This window comes from Poromitra crassiceps, assembly GCF_964638095.1.
Source record: "Poromitra crassiceps genome assembly, chromosome: 9".
NCBI lineage: Eukaryota > Metazoa > Chordata > Actinopteri > Beryciformes > Melamphaidae > Poromitra > Poromitra crassiceps.
In genome coordinates this window covers 23735271-23757749 of record NC_139630.1, presented here as the reverse complement: position 1 = coordinate 23757749, position 22479 = coordinate 23735271, and the positions used below count along the sequence as shown (strand labels likewise).

The window sequence follows — 22479 nt, the reverse complement described above, 5'->3', positions numbered from 1 at the left end:
TTCAGGGAGCCAACACGGCATAGTTAGAGACATGGATCAAGGTTAATTACTGTTACAACTATGAAGAAATTATGATGAGAACTAGCAGGCTCACAGACAATTAAAAAGAGAGAGGCTTGAATGTGTGAACACTTCTCAACTGTGCTGTGGTCTCTTACCTTCTCTTATGCAATACAGCAAAAAAAAAGTACTGTGGAGACACAATGCTACCCTAAATTCAAGCACCTTCAATGTCTATTTCCACAAACTTTTAAGGCATAGATTTCAATGATTTTAAGGACCCGTGGGGACCCCGAGTCTAGTGCGGTAGTTTTTTGTACTTATTAAAGCACAGTCTATGGAAAATAGACTGTGCATCAGGCTCAACTAGCAAACATCTACTTTCTGATCCAGGTAGAAAATGTTCCTAACCTGACATGCAAGATTGTGCCCATAAGAATGGAACACTGACCTTGTTGTTCATCAGGTCAGGATAGTGGCGCTAAAGAAATGGCAGAAAAAGTAAAGAAAACACAACTTTAATTCATAACTACACATAGTCAATTGACTGATCCCACACCCTCTTGACCCCAGCAAAGACATTTTTGACTTATCCCCCAGCTCTGTAACAAAAACAAGGTTGCATTTGGTTCCAGGTAAAATGCTTTATTACCTGCTTCCATCAAATCAAGGGGGAAATCCGGAAGTAGGACACAGACAGACAGAGGCAGACAGACAGTCAGTTACAGATAAGCAGGCAGACAGAGAGACAGACACAGACAGAGGGAGAGAGACAGACCGAGACAGACACACAGAGATAGAGACAGACAGAGATGCAGAAATTAGATGGATATATAGATAGATAGATATAGATGCAATGATTTTAAAACCTTTCACATTTGCTCTGCAATAGTACCGTAACTTAAATATGTAGTGTTACCTGTAGGTGGGGTTTGAGTTTGCACGCGATGTCGTACATGAAAACCATTTTCAGCTGGCGCTCCTCCTGCTCTCTACTGAATTCCTTCAGCAAGAGGACAGCATTTGACAGTCTGAAGAAATTAAGCAAAAAGAGTTAGATTCACACTGCTCCTAGTTCTAGGAAGGTTCCTAGTAGAGGATGGGTCAAATGCAGAGGATGAATTTCCCCATGGGGATAAATAAAGGATAACTTAACTAGAGATGCTGCGATCCGATCATGTGATCGGATATCGGCGCGATATCAGCCAAAAAACATGGATCGGATCGGATCGGATTCCAGCGAAAATGACCGATCCAAGGCTCCGATATAAGCACTCCATTCCATGACTCCGCTCCAGGATTTCTATCCAGCATGCAGCAGCAGCAGCAGCAGCAGCAGCACACAGAGGCCAGGGCCAAAACGTCAGACACACCCGTCCTTAACCTATGTGCGATTCGAAATCACGCGTCCGCACCATAGACTGGCAAAACATGGCTGCCCCCAGTGTGGCTGACAGAAACAACCACTATTGCAATTTGCAAGACATGTCCCGCAAGGTTTCTGAGATTAGGGGAAAGTCTGAGCTGGCGTTACGCTAAACCAAACGTGGGGATGAGGCAGCGGATTTGTTTTGGCGTTAACGTTAGTTGTTGTGATGATGGCTAACGGGGCTAACGTTAGCTAGCTGGTTAGGCTATCTAGTTGCAGGGAAGCGCTCCACAAGCTTGTTGTGACCAAAACCCCCGCATTTAAAGCATTTCATACTCCCAGAGCTGGCGTAAACCACAGAGAACCTCATGCATTAGCCTACTCAAAATGTAACGTCCAGGGTTTGTGTCTCCAAAATCAACTAACGTTAACGTTACATGCAAGCTAACGTAGCTAGCTGCGGAGCACTCATGATCTATAAGGAAAACGAATGCGCACATAGCCTACATAATTGTCAACATCACATACATGTATTTTCTTTAATCTAGACTACAGGCATCATTTTTCAGTCAAAAGTGAAACGACACAGATGGCGTATAGTGAGGCTTTCCATGCCTCACTATAGAACTGGCCCCATGCAAAATTCAGACCGCTTATATGTTGCCGTCATGCCAATAAGAGTCTAAATGTATTTTTTTATGTTTTATCTGCAGACTAAGCAGCTAGGCTTTCGGTTCTATAAAAGCCATTATTTTTTGTAATGACTATTGAGTGATACACTTTACTAAAAAAAATATTATATCACAATAGTGATGTCAGATTTGCTTAGGTCAGAGCTATGGAATATTAAATCCATCTTTGCTCACAACATTTGCCCTTTCTTTCTTCTTTTTTACCCCAGGTGTGCATAAAATACAGGTTAAGAACTTATGATAAAGTCATGGAAATCCATTGGTCAAAATGTGTATGAACCCTGAAGGGTTAAATTGAGCATTTATGAGAGATTTCAAAAATATCGAGATATATATCGTGTATCGCGATATAGCCGAAAAACATTGCAATATTCTTTAGAGGCCATATCGCCCAGCCCTAATTTGATTGTTATGTTTTAGTTTTACATCAAATGAATTAGATGAACTAAATTGTTTACATACTATATTACCAAAGCACACACATACATACCTAACCCTAAAAATGTTTGTTGCCTGCTAGCTATCAGACAGCATAGAGAGACTTAAATATGTGCTGTATCGGTATCGGATCGAAATCGGTATCGAATCGGGTATCGAAATTTGATCGGAATCGGATCGGTTTTGAGCTAAAATATCGAAATCGGATCGGAATTGAAAAATCTTGATCGCAGCATCTCTAAACTTAACTTAAATCAAATAAATGATGTATTTAAGCATATATTTAGCATTAGTTCTTGCAAAAATCAAATACCTTTCTCCAGATTTCAAGTTTAGAAACTTGACTGGATGCTCATGCCTGCAGGTGAGCCCGAATACGCCAGTTTCATCCAGCTTTTTGAACCTGACTCTTGACCGGATTGCACTCCCAGCATGGAATCCAGGACACCCCCCCTTTGAGGGGAAAAGACAGAATCCTTTCATCACTAAGCATGTTACATTGATTTGACATGAGTAACAAAGCAGATCGCTTTCTTAAAACTATCACATGTAGGTGGAATTCTTCTCTCAAATGAAACTATAGTCCTACCTCTGGTTGAGGGTTTGCATGTTCAACAAAACTGTCCACTTCACTCTGATTGAGGAAAAATCTATCTTCATGTTTTGGAGGCTCAAAACTTTCCCCTGACGACTTTTTCCGTGGAAGTCCAAACAGCGCGTCGGCAGCCACACAGAGGGTTCCATTTTCCTAATAAGCAATGATTAAATATACGCACATGAAATAATAATGCACATCCAGACATGCCATAACAATTATTACTGTACCTTTGGACACATGGGACAGCTGGCTCCATCAGTCAGTCTTGGTGCCAAAACAGAGCAGGCCATCTGCTGGAACTGCCAGTGCCTGAACTCTTCATAGCATTCCTTCACCAAAATGCTATACAGTTCAAGCAGCTAAAACGCAACAAAATAGGAATTTGAAGATTAATAAGATGCCAATAATGTGAGCCCTGCTAATGTGGTAGAAAAGGAATTCCATATTCATAACATAAGATCCACCTGAGTTGAAGGAAAGGCTTCCTGGATCGCTGAAATGATTCCCCTCATGGAGACCCCACATTCCAGTTGGAGAAGAGAAATTAGTCTCATCAGACTCAAGGATATGGCTGTTTGTGGGCGTCTGGGTGAAGCTGGCCACAACCCCAAACGGATAGGAGTTGCATGTTCTGATTCGCACATACAGAATGTGCAAACAACAACATGCATTCTTGCTGCAACAAAAAGGATTTTACAAATGATTAATCTTTCAGGGGGCTGTGTTTTTATAATTAGTGTGTTAGATTAATTGTTCCGACTGCACATTATGATGCTCTGTGATGCTACATACTGTATCTTGCTGTATACAAAATATAAACATTGTTCACACTGTAGAAATCATAGAATCAAGCACTTTTGTCCAGAAAATCTGGTATTATATGGAATATTGACAAAGAACAGCCAATAACTGTGTATTTTCTATGAAAATACATGTTCCTTACATAAACTAGACCCTGCATGTCTCTGCTTCCACAGCATAGCTTAGTATCAAATAGTGGTCCAGAGTTCTAAACGTATGCTTTAAGTTGTAGTTTTAAACACTGATCAGAACACCTTTTTTTAAAACACACATTTGCAGTATTCTGAATAGGTTCTGCCATGGAACACCAAAACGGAATACCTTTCTGATCAAATACATGCAGCTGTCGTTTGTAGGATGTCATGCAGGTGTGTCCATCATGCCTTTTCCAATCCCACCTGAAGCCATTTGGCACCCTCTTCACGTATGCGTTACCCTATAGTAAATATACCATAAAGAGCTGACATGTTAATATTTACTTCAATAGAGACAGTCTGCATGTTTGGGAACGCCCATACAGGCTCTAGGAACGCCCACAATAGACGCTGGGTTAGCTGGTTCAGCCTTGCTGGGGGCGTGGTCAGGGTGGGGTAAATTCCCCCGTTCTATCCATTCAGCAAAGTTATAATTTAGCTGATAGCCCAGCCCAGGCAGACACGATCGGGGATTTAACCACCGAAGTAAACGCACATCTGAGCAGACGTCTTGTGTTCTGCTCTAGAACCCCCAAACATGTAGTTTAGAGCCACAGCACCGTCTTTTGGTGAGTCAGCCCATGAGATATATTGGCGGTTTTACCCCACTCGCGCACCAGCCGTTTAACATTTTGTGGGCGTTCCCAGACATGCGGACTGTCTCTATAGAGGGTATGCATGTGATGTCACAGAGGCAGAAGTCACTGTGGGGTCACGCCCACTGAGTCACAGCAAGACTGAGCTTGAATGCAGTAATCAGCCTAGATAACTGACACCTGCTGCTCAGGGAGGAACTTGACACTCATTTTGACACTAATGCCTACCCCACACTACAGGATAATTTGCAAGATTATGGCCAAGATTGCCCCCTCCCGATTTTCTCGGGGGTGCTCCCGATTTGATGCGCGTCGGGCAGATAATCTTCCCAAATGATCCTGTAGTGTGTGGGGTTCAAAGATTCACAATCGGGAAGACTGCCTCTTCCCGATTGTGAATCGGGCATATCTAACATGTTAGATATTTACAACCCGACAGGCGATTGCATCTTGAGCAGAGAGCCAGTAGTAGCTGCGTTTCCATTAGTTTTTCGCAAAATAATCTGGTCCGCGTTCGCCCGCAGCCCCGCACAGAAACAAAGAACGAGGAAATTGTCATCGAGGTGAAATACCCGTGCGTCTTTGAACGGGACGGAAAACTAATGCTATACTGCAAAGCATGTAGCCTACAACAAGCGCTTAGGTCTCATGCTTCCCGCATCGGCGAGTGTCCGCACGGAAAAGTGAGTCAAATCAGCAGACGCGCCCCTCCACACAAGGCACCTGTGCAGACGGTTTTCGCCTGGCCGTGCACAGTAGGCCCACACCCCGAATGGACGCGGCTGTCCGCGCAAATATTAGTTAAACAAATCCTTTCAGTGCAAATGCATTATAAAAACAAAAAATAAGATTTGTTTAGAAAACGAAATGACACAAATGTATTATTATTATTATCATTATTACTACTACTACACCCGGTGCGCACACTGAATAGGCATTTTAAAAGTTAACGTCGAGCCCTGCTTCCAAGGTGAATCTTCGGCATAATCTTCTAGTGTGTGGGGTTGCGTTTGAACAGACGCGATTGTGTGTGTGTCCCAAGATTGAAATGTTAAAAAATTGGCTCTCTCTGTCCTGTAGTGTGTGGGCTCTCAATATTTTTATAATCTTCAAGGATTTGAAAATCCTGTAGTGTGGGGTAGGCATAATTCCCCATGGAACACCTCGTGCTGAGTAACATGCATTGAGTCATTGATTAATTGCTTGATAGTTTAGAAAAAGTCCCCTTCCCCTTTGCTCTTTTCTGCAAAACAATGGTTTCTTGGAAGATTTGAGCTTCTATAATTTGTAACATAGTGGTAGAAAATGGAAAATACTTACATCCCACATCTCCATTTCATGCACAAGGTTGAATTTGCTGTGTTCTCTAATGGTGCAGGGGGTGCAGAGTACAGCCTGATTGTCACAATCACCACATTTCCAGATTTCTTCCTTTAAAGCACACTGACATATGTGGCAGCATGGACTTAGGGGTGGGCAGAGGGACTCCACAGCTGGCACATGCAGACTGGGCCGGATTTCAATCCATGCCTGCAGATAGGGATGCAAATTGTGATCAATTCTCGTAATCGATGATTAATCGATGAATCATTAGATTGAAAAAAAAAAAACGCTTTTGACATGCTAAATAGAAAATACAAAATGCAGGGTTTTACACCTGTCTTTAGGCCGACCCAAAAAGTCGATCAACCAACTAAACTTCATTGATGCTGGTGCTGCTCGATCGCCGCCTGGACATCCTCCTATCTCCTCCATAGAGCTGGTAGGAGACTGGAGGATGTTGTGCCTCCTTACCGACTTCATGGTTCTCCCCTGGTCCACCACACAGCTTCTCCATTTGACATAAATTTTTTTCTTTACTTTAACCATCTTTCTGCAAGAAATAACATGAGAAATATAAAATATTGTGTTAGAGAGAGCAAGTGAGAGAACTTGTGTGAATGAGGAAGAAAAAGTAAGAATTTTGCATATTTTGATATGTAGTCACTTAAATGCTCAATTTTTGGATAAAATTTTTACTAGTTTGCATCCCTGAAGCTTGTTCTTAATATAGGAAGACAGAAATCAAGGTTCTTGGCTCCACTAGAAGAAAGCCCGAAGAGATGTTCAAGATGTGGTTACAAAGGCAAAAATATGTAACAATTTATGGTGAAGCCAGTTATCTTAGTTTCCTCACATTTGCCACTTACCTAAGAACATTATTGGTACTGCTTTACTGACAAAGAGGATACCTCATTTCTTTGTGATAGTGTAAGAAGAGTTCAAAGGGTGCAAACTAAGGCAGCAAGAATGTTATTGTATGACACTAAAGCTAATGGAAGACATTTTGAAATCACAATCCATTCATGGCATTCCCTTTTAAGCACATGCACTGTGGAACGTTTGGTGACGTCACAATAAAGTATCCCCCTTTTTGCTGGGGACTGCCTGGAAGGCCCTCAAGGACCCCTGGCATCTCTGGAGTCCACTTTGAGAACGCCGTGATCTGTAATCGACTGGTTTTCCTGTCCCCTGCCTTGGAGGCGTAATTATGGATTGCACCGCGGTTTTAGGCAGACCACGCCCTGTGCCCGCCTATGCAGCAGTCAAGCGTCAGGATTGGCCAGGAGCGAGCCTTTGTTCCCCTGCTTTTGACAGATCAAATCTCCCACACCAGACACTCCATGTAATATAGCAATCGGAAACCTAAATGAACATAAGTGGTAGTTATCGCCCTAAAGGGGGCATACATATATATATAAATATTTATACCATGGTCTGGGTGAATACTCAATTCTGATTGGCTGCAGGGTGTCCATTATTATCTGATAATGTGCACCTAGTAAAGTCAGTACCACTCACTCCCAATATACCACAGTTAGAGCCGGCACTGTATCCCTCTGCCTCTGAGAAAACAAATGGTAGCCTTAAGGCCTAAACATGGTCATCCGTCCGCCTCGAATTGGAGCCGTCTCGCCGCCTGGCGGCGCCAGCTAGCCCTACATGCTCGGACGCCACTATGCCCTCCCTCCTTCCACCCTCCCTCCTCCTGTGGAAGCTCCGTGTGAAAATGGCGGAGATTGTCTGCCAGGCAGTCTGAATGAAATTGAATGTAACGTTCCCAATTCTATGTATTAAATTCTAAAAAACGACCCTCAACATTTGGGAAGGCTAAGCCACACAACTAGTTCGTTATAATCTAACGTCATGCTTTGAAAGGCGACTTTACGACGATGAGCCAAGGCAACGACCAGTCACAACTCTCGTCAGCGCTGAGTCACATTCGCCCCCTCCCCGTAGGACGGGGCTCCACCCGCCGTCATACGGGGAGGGCGGGGCGAGGCTCTGACGGACGACCATGTTTAGGCCGTTAGCCTAACAAGGGTAGTGAGCCCCTCTACTGTAGAGTGCTCGCCCCCCCCCCGACTCGCTATAAAACACAGAGACAACATCTACGTCACATCTCTAAGCCCGTGTGCCACTCCCACTTATTTCAGTGTCTGCCCCTGGGACTTTGATTATGAGATCACTGATGACGACATCATCACCAGCGGGGACTGATGACATCATCACCAGTGACATCACTGACATAATCACCAGCGGGACAGACAGAAACACCAAACAGACAGAGCCGGCTCCCTTTTATTATGTCCATTATATATCTATTTTTTACATGCATTCACCAGGGATCCTAACTGCATCCTAATGTATGTAGGAGTAGTTATTTTACATTATGTTACCTATGGATGGAATTATAGTGAGAACCCCGTGATCTGTAATTGATTGGTTTTCCTGTCCCCTGCCTTGAAGCTATTTCAGAAGCCTTTTAAAGCTAGGTTTTGGCTCTTTCAATTAACACACATGACATTAGCTTACCTTTAAAAAGCTAAGACGTGTATTAATGTTAACGCATGTGTGTGAGTGTGACAGCACCAAGCAACACTGAAAACAACATTAGCTTTGCTTCTAAAAGCTAAGCAAGCCTGTCATCCCTGGTCATCCCTTTACTAGCGCTAGCATGAGCTAACCACAGCAGAAGGTAAATAAACCGGAGTTGATCATCTAACATAACATTAGCGTTAGTTTCTAAAAGTGACGGTAGCCTGTTGATGGAAGCAGAAGGTTAGCCTGGCTAGCAGAAGCTAGGTAAACACACTCGCCTGGAGTTTAATGTGACATTAGCTTGTTCTTCTAGGATTAGCATGCTAGTAAAAACCACTCACCTTGAGTTTGCTAAGCTGACGGGCAGCTAGCGACCACAAAGCTGTTTTATACGCCAGTGCAATGCATTGAATGGGAAAATGAATCCAACCCGCATAACCTGCGCTTTGCGCATGCGTAGTAGTGTCTGCAGAGGTGTGCGGTGTGCTTAGTAGAACCGCGCATGCGTAGTAGTGTCTGCAGGGGTGGGCGTGGTGCTCGAGAGAACAGCCAATGGCGAGTCTGAACCATTCCATGGGCTTTTCACAGTAACCTCGGCAACCCGGCTAAACTGGGTTGTAGAGATTGTACAACTCCTCTCCATTCGATGGGGGCATTTGAATGCAATTCCTTTCCATTCAATGAGGTGATTCATAGTAGATCGGGTGTCTTCTTCTATTGTTTTATGGCGCTTGGCAAACAGCTTTTTGTGCATTACTGCCACCTACTGGTCCGTCTATTGCCAAAGGGAAGTTTCTTCTTCTTCTGACAGCTTTCCGGCAGACTAGATGCCTTACGGCACAAATGTATGTCACAAGTTGAAAAATTATATTAAATCATATTATATTATAGAACACATAAAATAATAATAAGATAGATAGATAGATAGATAGATAGATAGATAGATAGATAGATAGATACATACATACATACATATACATACTGTTGGAGCCAAATTCTACTTTTGTCTGTTTGTGATCTGACTGTGTGTGTGTACATGCAATCCTGACATTGGACACTGGGTGGAGCATGGTATGGGAGAGAAAAGTGCATATAGGGATGCTCCCAGGTGAGGGGAATCAGGTGCTGATTGGGAAAGCACACAGTTTTCGACCGTGCTGCAGTGTTTGGTGCTGCTCCATGCCTTTCACTATTACCGTGTTTGTTCATTTTCTCCGTGTTATCAGTATTATGTGAAGTCATGAGTTTGGTTACTGGGCATCATAGCGTGACTGTTGCTGTTGGACTATGCTGTACATATGGTGAGCAATGACAAACATGCATTGCCAAATAAATGGAGGGTCGGTGAGACATCCAATTATAACAGTGAATGGACATTGATTTCTTGGACTTGAACACGCGTCTGAAACTACTCCCAATTCGCCCCTCAGTGGCTTTATTATTTTGGTTTAATTTAGCCTCTACATTAGTCGAAAACTGGCTTTATTTTTGACTCGTATTGGACCGTTGTTCGGGATCAACCAGCCATATACAGCACTGGAGTGTGTTTGGCTGCAGGTGCATAGTGGCAGAGTGCGCCTGCTGTCATAAGCTGCGGAGACCAGGTGACGGGAGACTACAGCCATCGGCCCGGGACAATCTACTCAGCGTGTCGTGCACGAAGAGGGATCCACATTTCATCACAGCCAGCTAAGCGGTACCGATCTGTGCGAGGCCACAGGCAGCTCATCGCAGAGGGCCACGGGTTCAGCGGGATCCACATCACAGCCTATTCCTCGCCGGTTCTTGCCGGTGTGGAAAAAACAACCTGTGAATCACACTCACACGCTCATTGCCGATCAGGAACGGCAACTCACCAGCGCTGACGTCACAGCCGCTCTTTCCACTGGGACGGGACACAATCTGCTCTGCCAACGCAATGAAGAGGTATGTGTAGCGCGCTACCAACATGACATGGCCATTAGATGGTGTGCACACATTAGCCTATAAATCCAATGCATTGGTTCCATTGTCACAATCACCACATTTCCAGATTTCTTCCTTTAAAGCACACTGACATATGTGGCAGCATGGACTTAGGGGTGGGCAGAGGGACTCCACAGCTGGCACATGCAGACTGGGCCGGATTTCAATCCATGCCTGCAGATAGGGATGCAAATTGTGATCAATTCTCGTAATCGATTAAATGGTCATGTTAACAATTGATTAATCGATGAATCATTAGATTGAAAAAAAACAAACGCTTTTGACATGCTAAATAGAAACTACAAAATGCAGGGTTTTACACCTGTCTTTAGGCCGACCCAAAAAGTCGATCAACCAACTAAACTTCCTGCGTTAGCTGTCATTGTGCTTGTGGACGTGACATATTTCAACATTGTATTACAATGATTACTGTTGTCTTTTGCGGGGTAATTCTCCCACACTGGACTTTCTGTCTGCTAGCTTGGCTTTCTTCTTCCTCTGTATGAGCAGTGAAAGTTAAATTTCACCCTCGTGGTGTTAAATCATTTCAGCAAAGAAAATAAAAATGAGAAATTAGCACATAGCCTACATTGTAGATTAATCTGTTAACATAATATTTGAATGATCTAATTATGTACGATCGATTAATCAATTGTCGATAAACCATTAACATCCCTACCTGCACATCCTCGAGCTTACGAAGTTTGGAAGGTGGTGGAAGAGCACCGCCCTCAGGTTCTAGAGGGGCTTAAGCCATTGATGCTGGTGCTGCTCGATCGCCGCCTGGACATCCTCCTATCTCCTCCATAGAGCTGGTAGGAGACTGGAGGATGTTGTGCCTCCTTACCGACTTCATGGTTCTCCCCTGGTCCACCACACAGCTTCTCCATTTGACATAAATTTTTTTCTTTACTTTAACCATCTTTCTGCAAGAAATAACATGAGAAATATAAAATATTGTGTTAGAGAGAGCAAGTGAGAGAACTTGTGTGAATGAGGAAGAAAAAGTAAGAATTTTGCATATTTTGATATGTAGTCACTTAAATGCTCAATTTTTGGATAAAATTTTTACTAGTTTGCATCCCTGAAGCTTGTTCTTAATATAGGAAGACAGAAATCAAGGTTCTTGGCTCCACTAGAAGAAAGCCCGAAGAGATGTTCAAGATGTGGTTACAAAGGCAAAAATATGTAACAATTTATGGTGAAGCCAGTTATCTTAGTTTCCTCACATTTGCCACTTACCTAAGAACATTATTGGTACTGCTTTACTGACAAAGAGGATACCTCATTTCTTTGTGATAGTGTAAGAAGAGTTCAAAGGGTGCAAACTAAGGCAGCAAGAATGTTATTGTATGACACTAAAGCTAATGGAAGACATTTTGAAATCACAATCCATTCATGGCATTCCCTTTTAAGCACATGCACTGTGGAACGTTTGGTGACGTCACAATAAAGTATCCCCCTTTTTGCTGGGGACTGCCTGGAAGGCCCTCAAGGACCCCTGGCATCTCTGGAGTCCACTTTGAGAACGCCGTGATCTGTAATCGACTGGTTTTCCTGTCCCCTGCCTTGGAGGCGTAATTATGGATTGCACCGCGGTTTTAGGCAGACCACGCCCTGTGCCCGCCTATGCAGCAGTCAAGCGTCAGGATTGGCCAGGAGCGAGCCTTTGTTCCCCTGCTTTTGACAGATCAAATCTCCCACACCAGACACTCCATGTAATATAGCAATCGGAAACCTAAATGAACATAAGTGGTAGTTATCGCCCTAAAGGGGGCATACATATATATATAAATATTTATACCATGGTCTGGGTGAATACTCAATTCTGATTGGCTGCAGGGTGTCCATTATTATCTGATAATGTGCACCTAGTAAAGTCAGTACCACTCACTCCCAATATACCACAGTTAGAGCCGGCACTGTATCCCTCTGCCTCTGAGAAAACAAATGGTAGCCTTAAGGCCTAAACATGGTCATCCGTCCGCCTCGAATTGGAGCCGTCTCGCCGCCTGGCGGCGCCAGCTAGCCCTACATGCTCGGACGCCACTATGCCCTCCCTCCTTCCACCCTCCCTCCTCCTGTGGAAGCTCCGTGTGAAAATGGCGGAGATTGTCTGCCAGGCAGTCTGAATGAAATTGAATGTAACGTTCCCAATTCTATGTATTAAATTCTAAAAAACGACCCTCAACATTTGGGAAGGCTAAGCCACACAACTAGTTCGTTATAATCTAACGTCATGCTTTGAAAGGCGACTTTACGACGATGAGCCAAGGCAACGACCAGTCACAACTCTCGTCAGCGCTGAGTCACATTCGCCCCCTCCCCGTAGGACGGGGCTCCACCCGCCGTCATACGGGGAGGGCGGGGCGAGGCTCTGACTGACGACCATGTTTAGGCCGTTAGCCTAACAAGGGTAGTGAGCCCCTCTAGAGTGCTCGCCCCCCCCCCGACTCGCTATAAAACACAGAGACAACATCTACGTCACATCTCTAAGCCCGTGTGCCACTCCCACTTATTTCAGTGTCTGCCCCTGGGACTTTGATTATGAGATCACTGATGACGACATCATCACCAGCGGGGACTGATGACATCATCACCAGTGACATCACTGACATAATCACCAGCGGGACAGACAGAAACACCAAACAGACAGAGCCGGCTCCCTTTTATTATGTCCATTATATATCTATTTTTTACATGCATTCACCAGGGATCCTAACTGCATCCTAATGTATGTAGGAGTAGTTATTTTACATTATGTTACCTATGGATGGAATTATAGTGAGAACCCCGTGATCTGTAATTGATTGGTTTTCCTGTCCCCTGCCTTGAAGCTATTTCAGAAGCCTTTTAAAGCTAGGTTTTGGCTCTTTCAATTAACACACATGTGACATTAGCTTACCTTTAAAAAGCTAAGACGTGTATTAATGTTAACGCATGTGTGTGAGTGTGACAGCACCAAGCAACACTGAAAACAACATTAGCTTTGCTTCTAAAAGCTAAGCAAGCCTGTCATCCCTGGTCATCCCTTTACTAGCGCTAGCATGAGCTAACCCCAGCAGAAGGTAAATAAACCGGAGTTGATCATCTAACATAACATTAGCGTTAGTTTCTAAAAGTGACGGTAGCCTGTTGATGGAAGCAGAAGGTTAGCCTGGCTAGCAGAAGCTAGGTAAACACACTCGCCTGGAGTTTAATGTGACATTAGCTTGTTCTTCTAGGATTAGCATGCTAGTAAAACCACTCACCTTGAGTTTGCTAAGCTGACGGGCAGCTAGCGACCACAAAGCTGTTTTATACGCCAGTGCAATGCATTGAATGGGAAAATGAATCCAACCCGCATAACCTGCGCTTTGCGCATGCGTAGTAGTGTCTGCAGAGGTGTGCGGTCATATGTCTATGTGTGCGGTGTGCTTAGTAGAACCGCGCATGCGTAGTAGTGTCTGCAGGGGTGGGCGTGGTGCTCGAGAGAACAGCCAATGGCGAGTCTGAACCATTCCATGGGCTTTTCACAGTAACCTCGGCAACCCGGCTAAACTGGGTTGTAGAGATTGTACAACTCCTCTCCATTCGATGGGGGCATTTGAATGCAATTCCTTTCCATTCAATGAGGTGATTCATAGTAGATCGGGTGTCTTCTTCTATTGTTTTATGGCGCTTGGCAAACAGCTTTTTGTGCATTACTGCCACCTACTGGTCCGTCTATTGCCAAAGGGAAGTTTCTTCTTCTTCTGACAGCTTTCCGGCAGACTAGATGCCTTACGGCACAAATGTATGTCACAAGTTGAAAAATTATATTAAATCATATTATATTATAGAACACATAAAATAATAATTAGATAGATAGATAGATAGATAGATAGATAGATAGATAGATAGATAGATAGATAGATAGATACATACATACATACATACATACATATACATACTGTTGGAGCCAAATTCTACTTTTGTCTGTTTGTGATCTGACTGTGTGTGTGTACATGCAATCCTGACATTGGACACTGGGTGGAGCATGGTATGGGAGAGAAAAGTGCATATCGGTATGCTCCCAGGTGAGGGGAATCAGGTGCTGATTGGGAAAGCACACAGTTTTCGACCGTGCTGCAGTGTTTGGTGCTGCTCCATGCCTTTCACTATTACCGTGTTTGTTCATTTTCTCCGTGTTATCAGTATTATGTGAAGTCATGAGTTTGGTTACTGGGCATCATAGCGTGACTGTTGCTGTTGGACTATGCTGTACATATGGTGAGCAATGACAAACATGCATTGCCAAATAAATGGAGGGTCGGTGAGACATCCAATTATAACAGTGAATGGACATTGATTTCTTGGACTTGAACACGCGTCTGAAACTACTCCCAATTCGCCCCTCAGTGGCTTTATTATTTTGGTTTAATTTAGCCTCTACACATACGGTCTCAGCACTCTGTCTGATTTTGGATTTTTTTTTTTTTTTTTTCCAAAATCAGACTTGACACCAGAGAGGCTGAATACCGCACTGAGTCAATGCGGTCTTAGCCTCTCTGGTGTCAACACTCTGTCTGATTTTGGATTTTTTTTTTTTTTTTCAAAAATCAGACTTGACACCAGAGAGGCTGAATACCGCACTGAGTCAGTGCGGTCTTAGCCTCTCTGGTGTCAACACTCTGTCTGATTTTGGATTTTTTTTTTTTTTTTTTTTTCTAAAATCAGACTTGACACCAGAGAGGCTGAATACCGCACTGAGTCAATGCGGTCTTAGCCTCTCTGGTGTCAACACTCTGTCTGATTTTGGATTTTTTTTTTTTTTTTTTTTTCCAAAATCAGACTTGACACCAGAGAGGCTGAATACCGCACTGAGTCAATGCGGTCTTAGCCTCTCTGGTCTCAACACTCTGTCTGATTTTGGATTTTTTTTTCCTCCAAAATCAGACTTGACACCTGTTATGTGACCAGCTCTCCTCCTCCTCCTCTTCTTCTCTCTCTCTCTCTGATCTCAACTACTCTCTCTCTCTCTCCCCCCTCCCTCTGGTGTTTCTGCTCTAATCACCTGAGCAGGAACACCTGGAGTTGATCAGCCCTGCAGGGTTAAATGGAGGCTGGAGTAGAGAGCAGGCAGATCTCTCTCTGACCCACACATGCTCACAGCAGCTCCTGGAGAGGAATCTCTTCTCTCCAGTGGTGACTTTTCTTTGTTACTTTCTTTGTTATTTTGGCTTAGGCTGGAGTCCCCGGTAGTCCTGTTTTCGGTTTAGTTATAGGTTAGCTCTTCTTGTTTTTAGGTTTATACTGGCTCCAACGGCCCAAAGGGGTTGGCCCAGGCCCTTTTTGATGAGTTTGGCCGGATCTCCAGTCTGTTTGGTTTGTATTATTTGTGACTTGAATATTTTTGGGTTTATTTAAATAAATATTCTTTACCAATTTGCAACCTTGTCTGGCGTCCTTAATATGTTTTGGTCTTCTGTTGAGCCATTTGTTGACATGATTTGAAGACCGTAACATATTATGGGGGCTCGTCCAAACTTTTTTGTGATCCATGCGTAATCCCATTGTTTCATCTTTTTAGGGAGCGCTGTTTTTCCGTGCTGGCGTTGTGCGGTTTTTGTGCTGGTGGCTCTGATTCCTTGGGCCTCGGTGCTGTAGCTGATTTTGCGGTGGGTACTGTGATTGCAAGCTGTGTCAGTAACTTTTTTTCCATGTGTCTGGTATGACATGTGTGTGTTGCTGGGCACTTTGTTTTTTTCACTAAAGTACCTTACAGGCACGCAGTTACTTTTTGTTCACAATTTGTGTTAAAGCAATTATTTTTCCTCCACATATTGAGCGTTATGTGTGTTAACAGTGTGGAGTGTTGCTTGAACAGTTGGTAGGCTATTGGTGCGCTATTTTTTCGGCTTTAGTGCCTGTTGCTTGTTTGGCAAGCTGTTGCGCGCACGCGTGGCGGACGCCGCTCATATTGCTGCTGTGTGTGGGCAGTGATTTTCTATTTTGTGTGCTGCTATTTTTGAGCTGTGTGGAGTATCAGGCTTATTTACACCTGGTTTTTGGAGCTGACGGGGACACAATTTTTGAAGTCTAGTCCAGATAATGGGAGACTTTGATTTAGAGGAGTTTGTGGGACAACCAACACTTGGGGTTTTTCATAAGTGCAAAAAAGTTGATTTGATTGCTATCGCCGAACATTTCGGCATCACTGTTTCAAAGCAATCAAACAAGCAAGCGATCAAAACAGAGCTGTTTTCCATGTTAACTAAGAAGGAGCTTTTGCCTTGTGCGTCGCCAGAGGATAAGCAGTCTCCGGCGGGGGTGCATGGCCCAGGGGAAGCGATCCGAATTAAGGAATTAGATCTTGAGATGCGCCGTTTAGCATTGCAGGAGATGGAGATGAATTTGGAACTTCGGAGGATGGAGGAGGAAACTAAAAGTCAGCAGTTACGCGTACAGGAGCTTGAATTGCAGCGGGCTTCCTCCTCCACTACATCCGAACACCGGTCAGAATCTCGTCGATCTGATGAGTTTGATGTGAATCGCTGCATTCGCATGGTTCCTCCTTTTAGTGGGAAAGATGTGGATAAGTATTTCGTCCTGTTTGAGCGTGTTGCAGTAACATTAAAATGGCCCAAACACATCTGGCCTCTGCTTCTCCAGTGCGTGCTTACCGGTAAAGCGCAGGAGGCGTATGCATCCATGTCTCCTGAATCAAGTCTTGACTATGAACATGTCAAGGTCACTGTGCTTCGAGCGTATGAGTTGGTTCCTGAGGCGTATCGGCAGAAATTTCGCCGGTTCAAGAAAATGGAAAACCAAACATATGTTGAGTTTGGTCGTGAGAAAGAAGCTCTGTTTGATCGCTGGTGCCACTCTAAAAATGTAACTGATTTTGACAAACTCCGTGATCTGTTACTGCTGGAGGAGTTTAGAAACTGTTTACCAGATAAAATTGCTACTTATATCAATGAGCCGAAAGTTTCCAAACTGTCTGAGGCAGCTGTCCTTGCAGATGAGTATGTACTCACTCACAGGGAGACGTTTGAGAGGGGTCATTCCTCCTCTGAGCGTAATGTCCAGATGTCCAAATCTTCTTTTTTCCCAGCTAGGCAAAGTGGAGAGTGGGAAGGAAGGCCTAGTGGTAAAGAGGGAGTGGGGGCTAAGGACAGGCCTGTTTGCGCTTACTGTAAGAAGCGGGGTCACACCATGAGTACTTGTTTTGCCCTGGACAGTAAGAACAGAAATAAATCCTCAAAAGCAATTGTTCTGATGAAAACAGAATTCCCACCCAGAGCAGTGACAGCAGTGAAAGTTGAAACCCCGCCCAGTCTACCTGTTCCAGTGAGTGCTGATCCAGTGTTTGCTCCTTTCATCATGAAGGGGTGTGTTTCTCTGATGGATGGAGGGCCCACAATGCCTGTCACCATCTTGAGAGACACTGCAGCTTCCCAGTCAGTCATTTTGGGGAATGTATTGCCGTTCTCAGAGAAATCCTCTGTCAGGTCTGAGGCTTTAGTCCAGGGGTTTGGGATGGAGTTTGTGGGGGTTCCCCTGCATTTCATTTACCTGGATTCAGACCTAGTTAAGGGGCGCGTGAAGGTGGGGGTTCGTTCTGAGTTCCCAATAGAAGGCGTGTCTTTTATTTTGGGCAACGATTTGGCTGGGGGTAAAGTGCTTGTTAATCCTGAGGTTACGGCTGTGCCTCTGTCTGAGCATCCAGATGAGTTGGAACTCAAATTTCCAAAAGTCTTTCCTGTCTGTGCTGTGACCCGTGCGATGGCAAAAAAGCAGAAAGAGGATTTATCTGGGATGGAGGAGGAAGTGGAGTTGACTGATAGCTTCATGGCTAGTTTTGATCAGCTCACTTCACCTCCTGTTTCTCCTCCGGTTCAGAGTGCCTCTCCGGTGTCTTCTAATTCACCTCCGGTTGTTTTTCCTCCTCCTGTGAGTAAGCCAGGCTCGGACATACACATGTCACAGGAACAGCTTGTTGTTGAGCAAAAACGAGATCCGTCTCTAACCCCACTTTTTGAGGCTGTTGTTCCAGTGGATGATGTAGAGAAAATGCCCACTGGTTATTTTTTGAAAGGGGAGGTGCTCATGCGTAAATGGACACCGTTGCGCATATCCACAGAGGATGACTGGGGTATTGTGAACCAAATTGTAGTCCCACAGACCTGTCACGGGGTGACTGTGTGTGGGTGTGGGTCATCTCTCCTTCACTGCACTCTGTATGAATGCACCCATCCAATTCCGTCCCTCACCTGGTGATTAGTGTAAATGTTTCCACCTGGGGTGATTGGCGCACCTGGGGTGAGCTGTGGGTTTTCTTGGCCACACAAACTGCCATATATACAGGTGGAGAGTGGAGAGAAGACAGAGCAAACCGGCAGAGCAAACCGGCACGAGCAAGTGACAGATGGGCTTGGACGGGACGGAGACAGGACAGCCAGGGCCATGAGTGGTACGAGAGCTGGTGACGAGGCCATGAGTGGTACGAGAGCTGGTGACGAGGCGGTGCGTGGGACAGCACGGCGGACCGGATTGAGGAAAAGAGAGAGGACGCCCTGTGGAAATGGTAGAGGGGTGAAGTACGCTTCACTCCTCTCTGAGCTAAGTACCTCTCTATAAATCTACAAGTTGATACACGTCATTGGAACTCATTGTGGCACTGCTGTATGTGCTTGGGACAACTAGTTATTTTTGGCTTAAATAAGTTTGGTTTGCTGTGGCCTCATATTTGGAGTTGTTTTGAGTTTGGAGGAGTATTGGCCTCGTACTTTCGTTTATTTCGTTTATTTATTGAAAACATTAGTTTACTAGCTGTCCCAACACACGCGACTCTACTTCGCCTATGAGGCTGAATATTCGCCTATTGCCTCTAATTGACATGTTTGGTCGTAGGCTTTCCTGAACGCTGGACCCGCCGACAAAGGAAGCTGCCCTCCGACGATCCGGGCTGCAAAACCCCTGCTGCGGGTTGGACTGAGTTTAAAGACTTTTAGCCGGGACTCTTTTTATCTTTTTAACTGTCAAAATAAATGCCTCTTGAGAACTTTGAACCTGTGTCTGCGTGCTGGTTTGGACAGAGTGCTCCCCAGTAAAGAGGAATATTGAACAACTGAGGGGTTTCTCCCCCTGGTTACAGACCTACAGAAGTGAAATTCTGAAATTGGCTCATGATAATCCACTTGCTGGCCATTTGGGGGTAAACAAAACTTTTGATCGTGTCTTGCGATGTTTTTTCTGGCCGGGGCTAAAAGGGGACGTGAGGCAACATTGTAAAACATGTCATATCTGCCAGGTCGCTGGTAAACCAAATCAAGCCATCCCTCCGTACCCGCTCTATCCAATACCAGTTGTTGGTGAGCCGTTTGAACGCGTAATTGTGGACTGTGTTGGGCCACTTCCCCGCACAAAGAGTGGTAACCAGTTCCTTTTAACAATTATGTGTTCTGCGACTCGTTTTCCTGAAGCCATTCCTTTGCGTAAGATTACTGCCCCTGTGATCGTGAAGGCTTTGGTGAATTTATTTTCAATGTTTGGGTTACCCAAAGTGATACAAACTGATCAAGGCTCAAATTTCATGTCGCGAGTTTTTGCGCAGGTTATGAAGCAACTTGATGTCACTCACAGGTCAAGCGCATACCTCCCAGAAAGTCAGGGGGCGATTGAACGCTTTCACCAGACTTTAAAGTCTATGCTTCGGGCTTACTGTCTGGAGTTTGAAAAGGACTGGGACGAGGGGGTTCACCTACTCCTTTTTGCGTCTCGTGAGGTGGTGCAGGAGTCCTTGGGCTTCAGTCCGGCGGAGCTCGTGTTTGCACATACGGTGCGCGGGCCTCTTAAACTCTTGCAAGAGAAGTGGCTGGGTGACAGTGAACCGCAAAACTTGCTTGACTATGTTTGTAATTTCCGCTTCAAACTTCATCGTGCTTGCGAATTGGCAAGGCAGAACATGGCTGTCGCGCAGTCCAGAATGAAGAGATGGGTCCAGAATGAAGAGATGGTTTGACAAAAACGCTAAAACCAGGAGTTTTGCTCCAGGAGATAAGGTTTTGGTGTTGTTGCCCATACTTGGTTCTGCACTGCAGGCACGTTACACTGGTCCTTATCTTGTCAAAGAGAATATTAATGACCGAGACTACATTATTGCCACTCCGGAGCGCAGGCGGCGAAAGAGGCTATGTCATATTAACATGCTGAAACCTTATCTGGACAGGGAGGCTGACCTGTCATGTCCTGTCGGGGCTGAGGAGCTGTCCAGTGCTGAAAGTCAAAAGACCGGGGTGGTTCTGGCGCTGTCCAGCGCGGAACGTCCTGAATCCCAGGCTGATTCACTGTTGCCTGATGTCGAAACCGATGACGTGGCTGGTTTGTCCAGTGCTGTTGTTCATGGACGACTGAAAAATTCCGAAAGGTTGACTAAACTTGATAACTGTTTTGCACATTTGATTCCATGTCAGCGCGAGGATGTGGTCAGTCTAATTGAATCTCATTTGTCTCTGTTTTCAGACGTGCCGAGCCAAACCCATGTATTACAACATGACATTGATGTGGGGGATTCACCGCCGATAAAAACAACATGCGTATAGGGTGAATCCTGATAAACGTGTCCGTCTGCAGAAGCAGGTGAATTATATGCTGGAGAACGGCATAGCCGTACCGAGCTTGAGTTCTTGGAGTTCACCGTGCCTCTTAGCTGACAAAGCTGATGGCTCAGACCGATTTTGCACCGATTTTCGTAAAGTAAATGGAGTCACAAAGCCTGATTGTTTTCCACTTCCCCGGGTCGAGGATTGTGTAGACCATGTCGGCAGTGCCAGTTATGTCACAAAACTGGACATGTTAAAAGGATATTGGCAGGTGCCGCTCACTCCCCGGGCAAAAGAGATTTGTGCATTTGTGACTCCTGATGCTTTCCTTGAGTATACGGTAATGCCTTTTGGCGTGCGTAATGCCCCCGCTACATTTCAACGCTTGGTCAACACAGTCTTGTCAGGGTTGCCAGGCTGTGAAGCTTATCTGGACGACATTGTGGTTTTTTCCACATCTTGGGATGACCACATTCAGCAGCTTCATGCTGTGTTTGGGAGGCTGCGCGACGCCAATCTCACACTTAACCTTGCAAAGTGTGAGTTTGGTCAGGCTACTGTGACGTACTTGGGCAAAATTGTGGGTCGAGGCCAAGTTAAACCGGTGTACTCCAAGGTTGAGGCTGTTGTGTCGTTCCCTGCTCCTGTTTCTAGACGCAGTCTGATGCGTTTTTTGGGCATGGCAGGCTACTACAGGGGTTTTTGTAAAAACTTTTCGACCGTAGCGGCTCCGCTCACTGATATGTTAAGCCCAAAGGTGCGTTATCAATGGTCTCCATCTTGTCAGTCTTCATTTGAGAGTGTGAAGGCTTTGCTGATAAATGCACCTGTGCTTGCGGCGCCTGTGTTTGAGCGGCCGTTTAAACTTGCTGTTGATGCAAGTGATGTAGGAGCCGGTGCTGTCCTCCTGCAAGATGGAGATGATGGCGTGGAGCACCCGGTTTCGTACTACTCCAAGAAATTTAACCGGCATCAACGGGGGTACGCTGTATCAGACTTGACACCAGAGAGGCTGAATACCGCACTGAGTCAATGCGGTCTTAGCCTCTCTGGTGTCAACACTCTGTCTGATTTTGGAATTTTTTTTTTTTTTTCCAAATCAGACTTGACACCAGAGAGGCTGAATACCGCACTGAGTCAATGCCGTCTAACGGTACGTGCACATCTACAATGGCAAATTCGCTTTTCCGCTGTGTCGCAGCGTTTTGTGGGCGTGCAAACCAGCTTCCAGCTTGGAGCTGTAGCCTGTAGAAACGTTGTACACAGGAGGGTGCGGGGAGGAAATGTGTAGGAAGAGCTGTCATTGGGTAGCTTCAACGAAAGGTCCCGCCCTAGTCCCGCCCCGCGAGCGTGAAGCCGCTCGGAGACAAGCCGCCTCTAGTCTGCGACAGTGAAAC

At 45.0% G+C, this 22479-nt stretch overlaps 1 protein-coding gene across 1 annotated transcript; it reads right to left on the bottom strand.

The window, feature by feature from the left end:
- Positions 1-52: 52 nt before the first annotated feature.
- LOC310782219 (uncharacterized protein) lies at positions 53-22055 on the bottom strand (the record flags this gene model as incomplete). Its single annotated transcript, XM_083642901.1, has 13 exons — positions 53-58; positions 452-481; positions 920-1031; positions 2813-2952; positions 3089-3247; positions 3325-3456; positions 3562-3773; positions 4220-4334; positions 6009-6218; positions 10250-10356; positions 10406-10489; positions 17821-18038; positions 21910-22055. The coding sequence occupies 13 exons, from the start codon at positions 22053-22055 to the stop codon at positions 53-55; spliced, it is 1671 nt and encodes a 556-aa protein (XP_083499027.1).
- Positions 22056-22479: the final 424 nt, after the last annotated feature.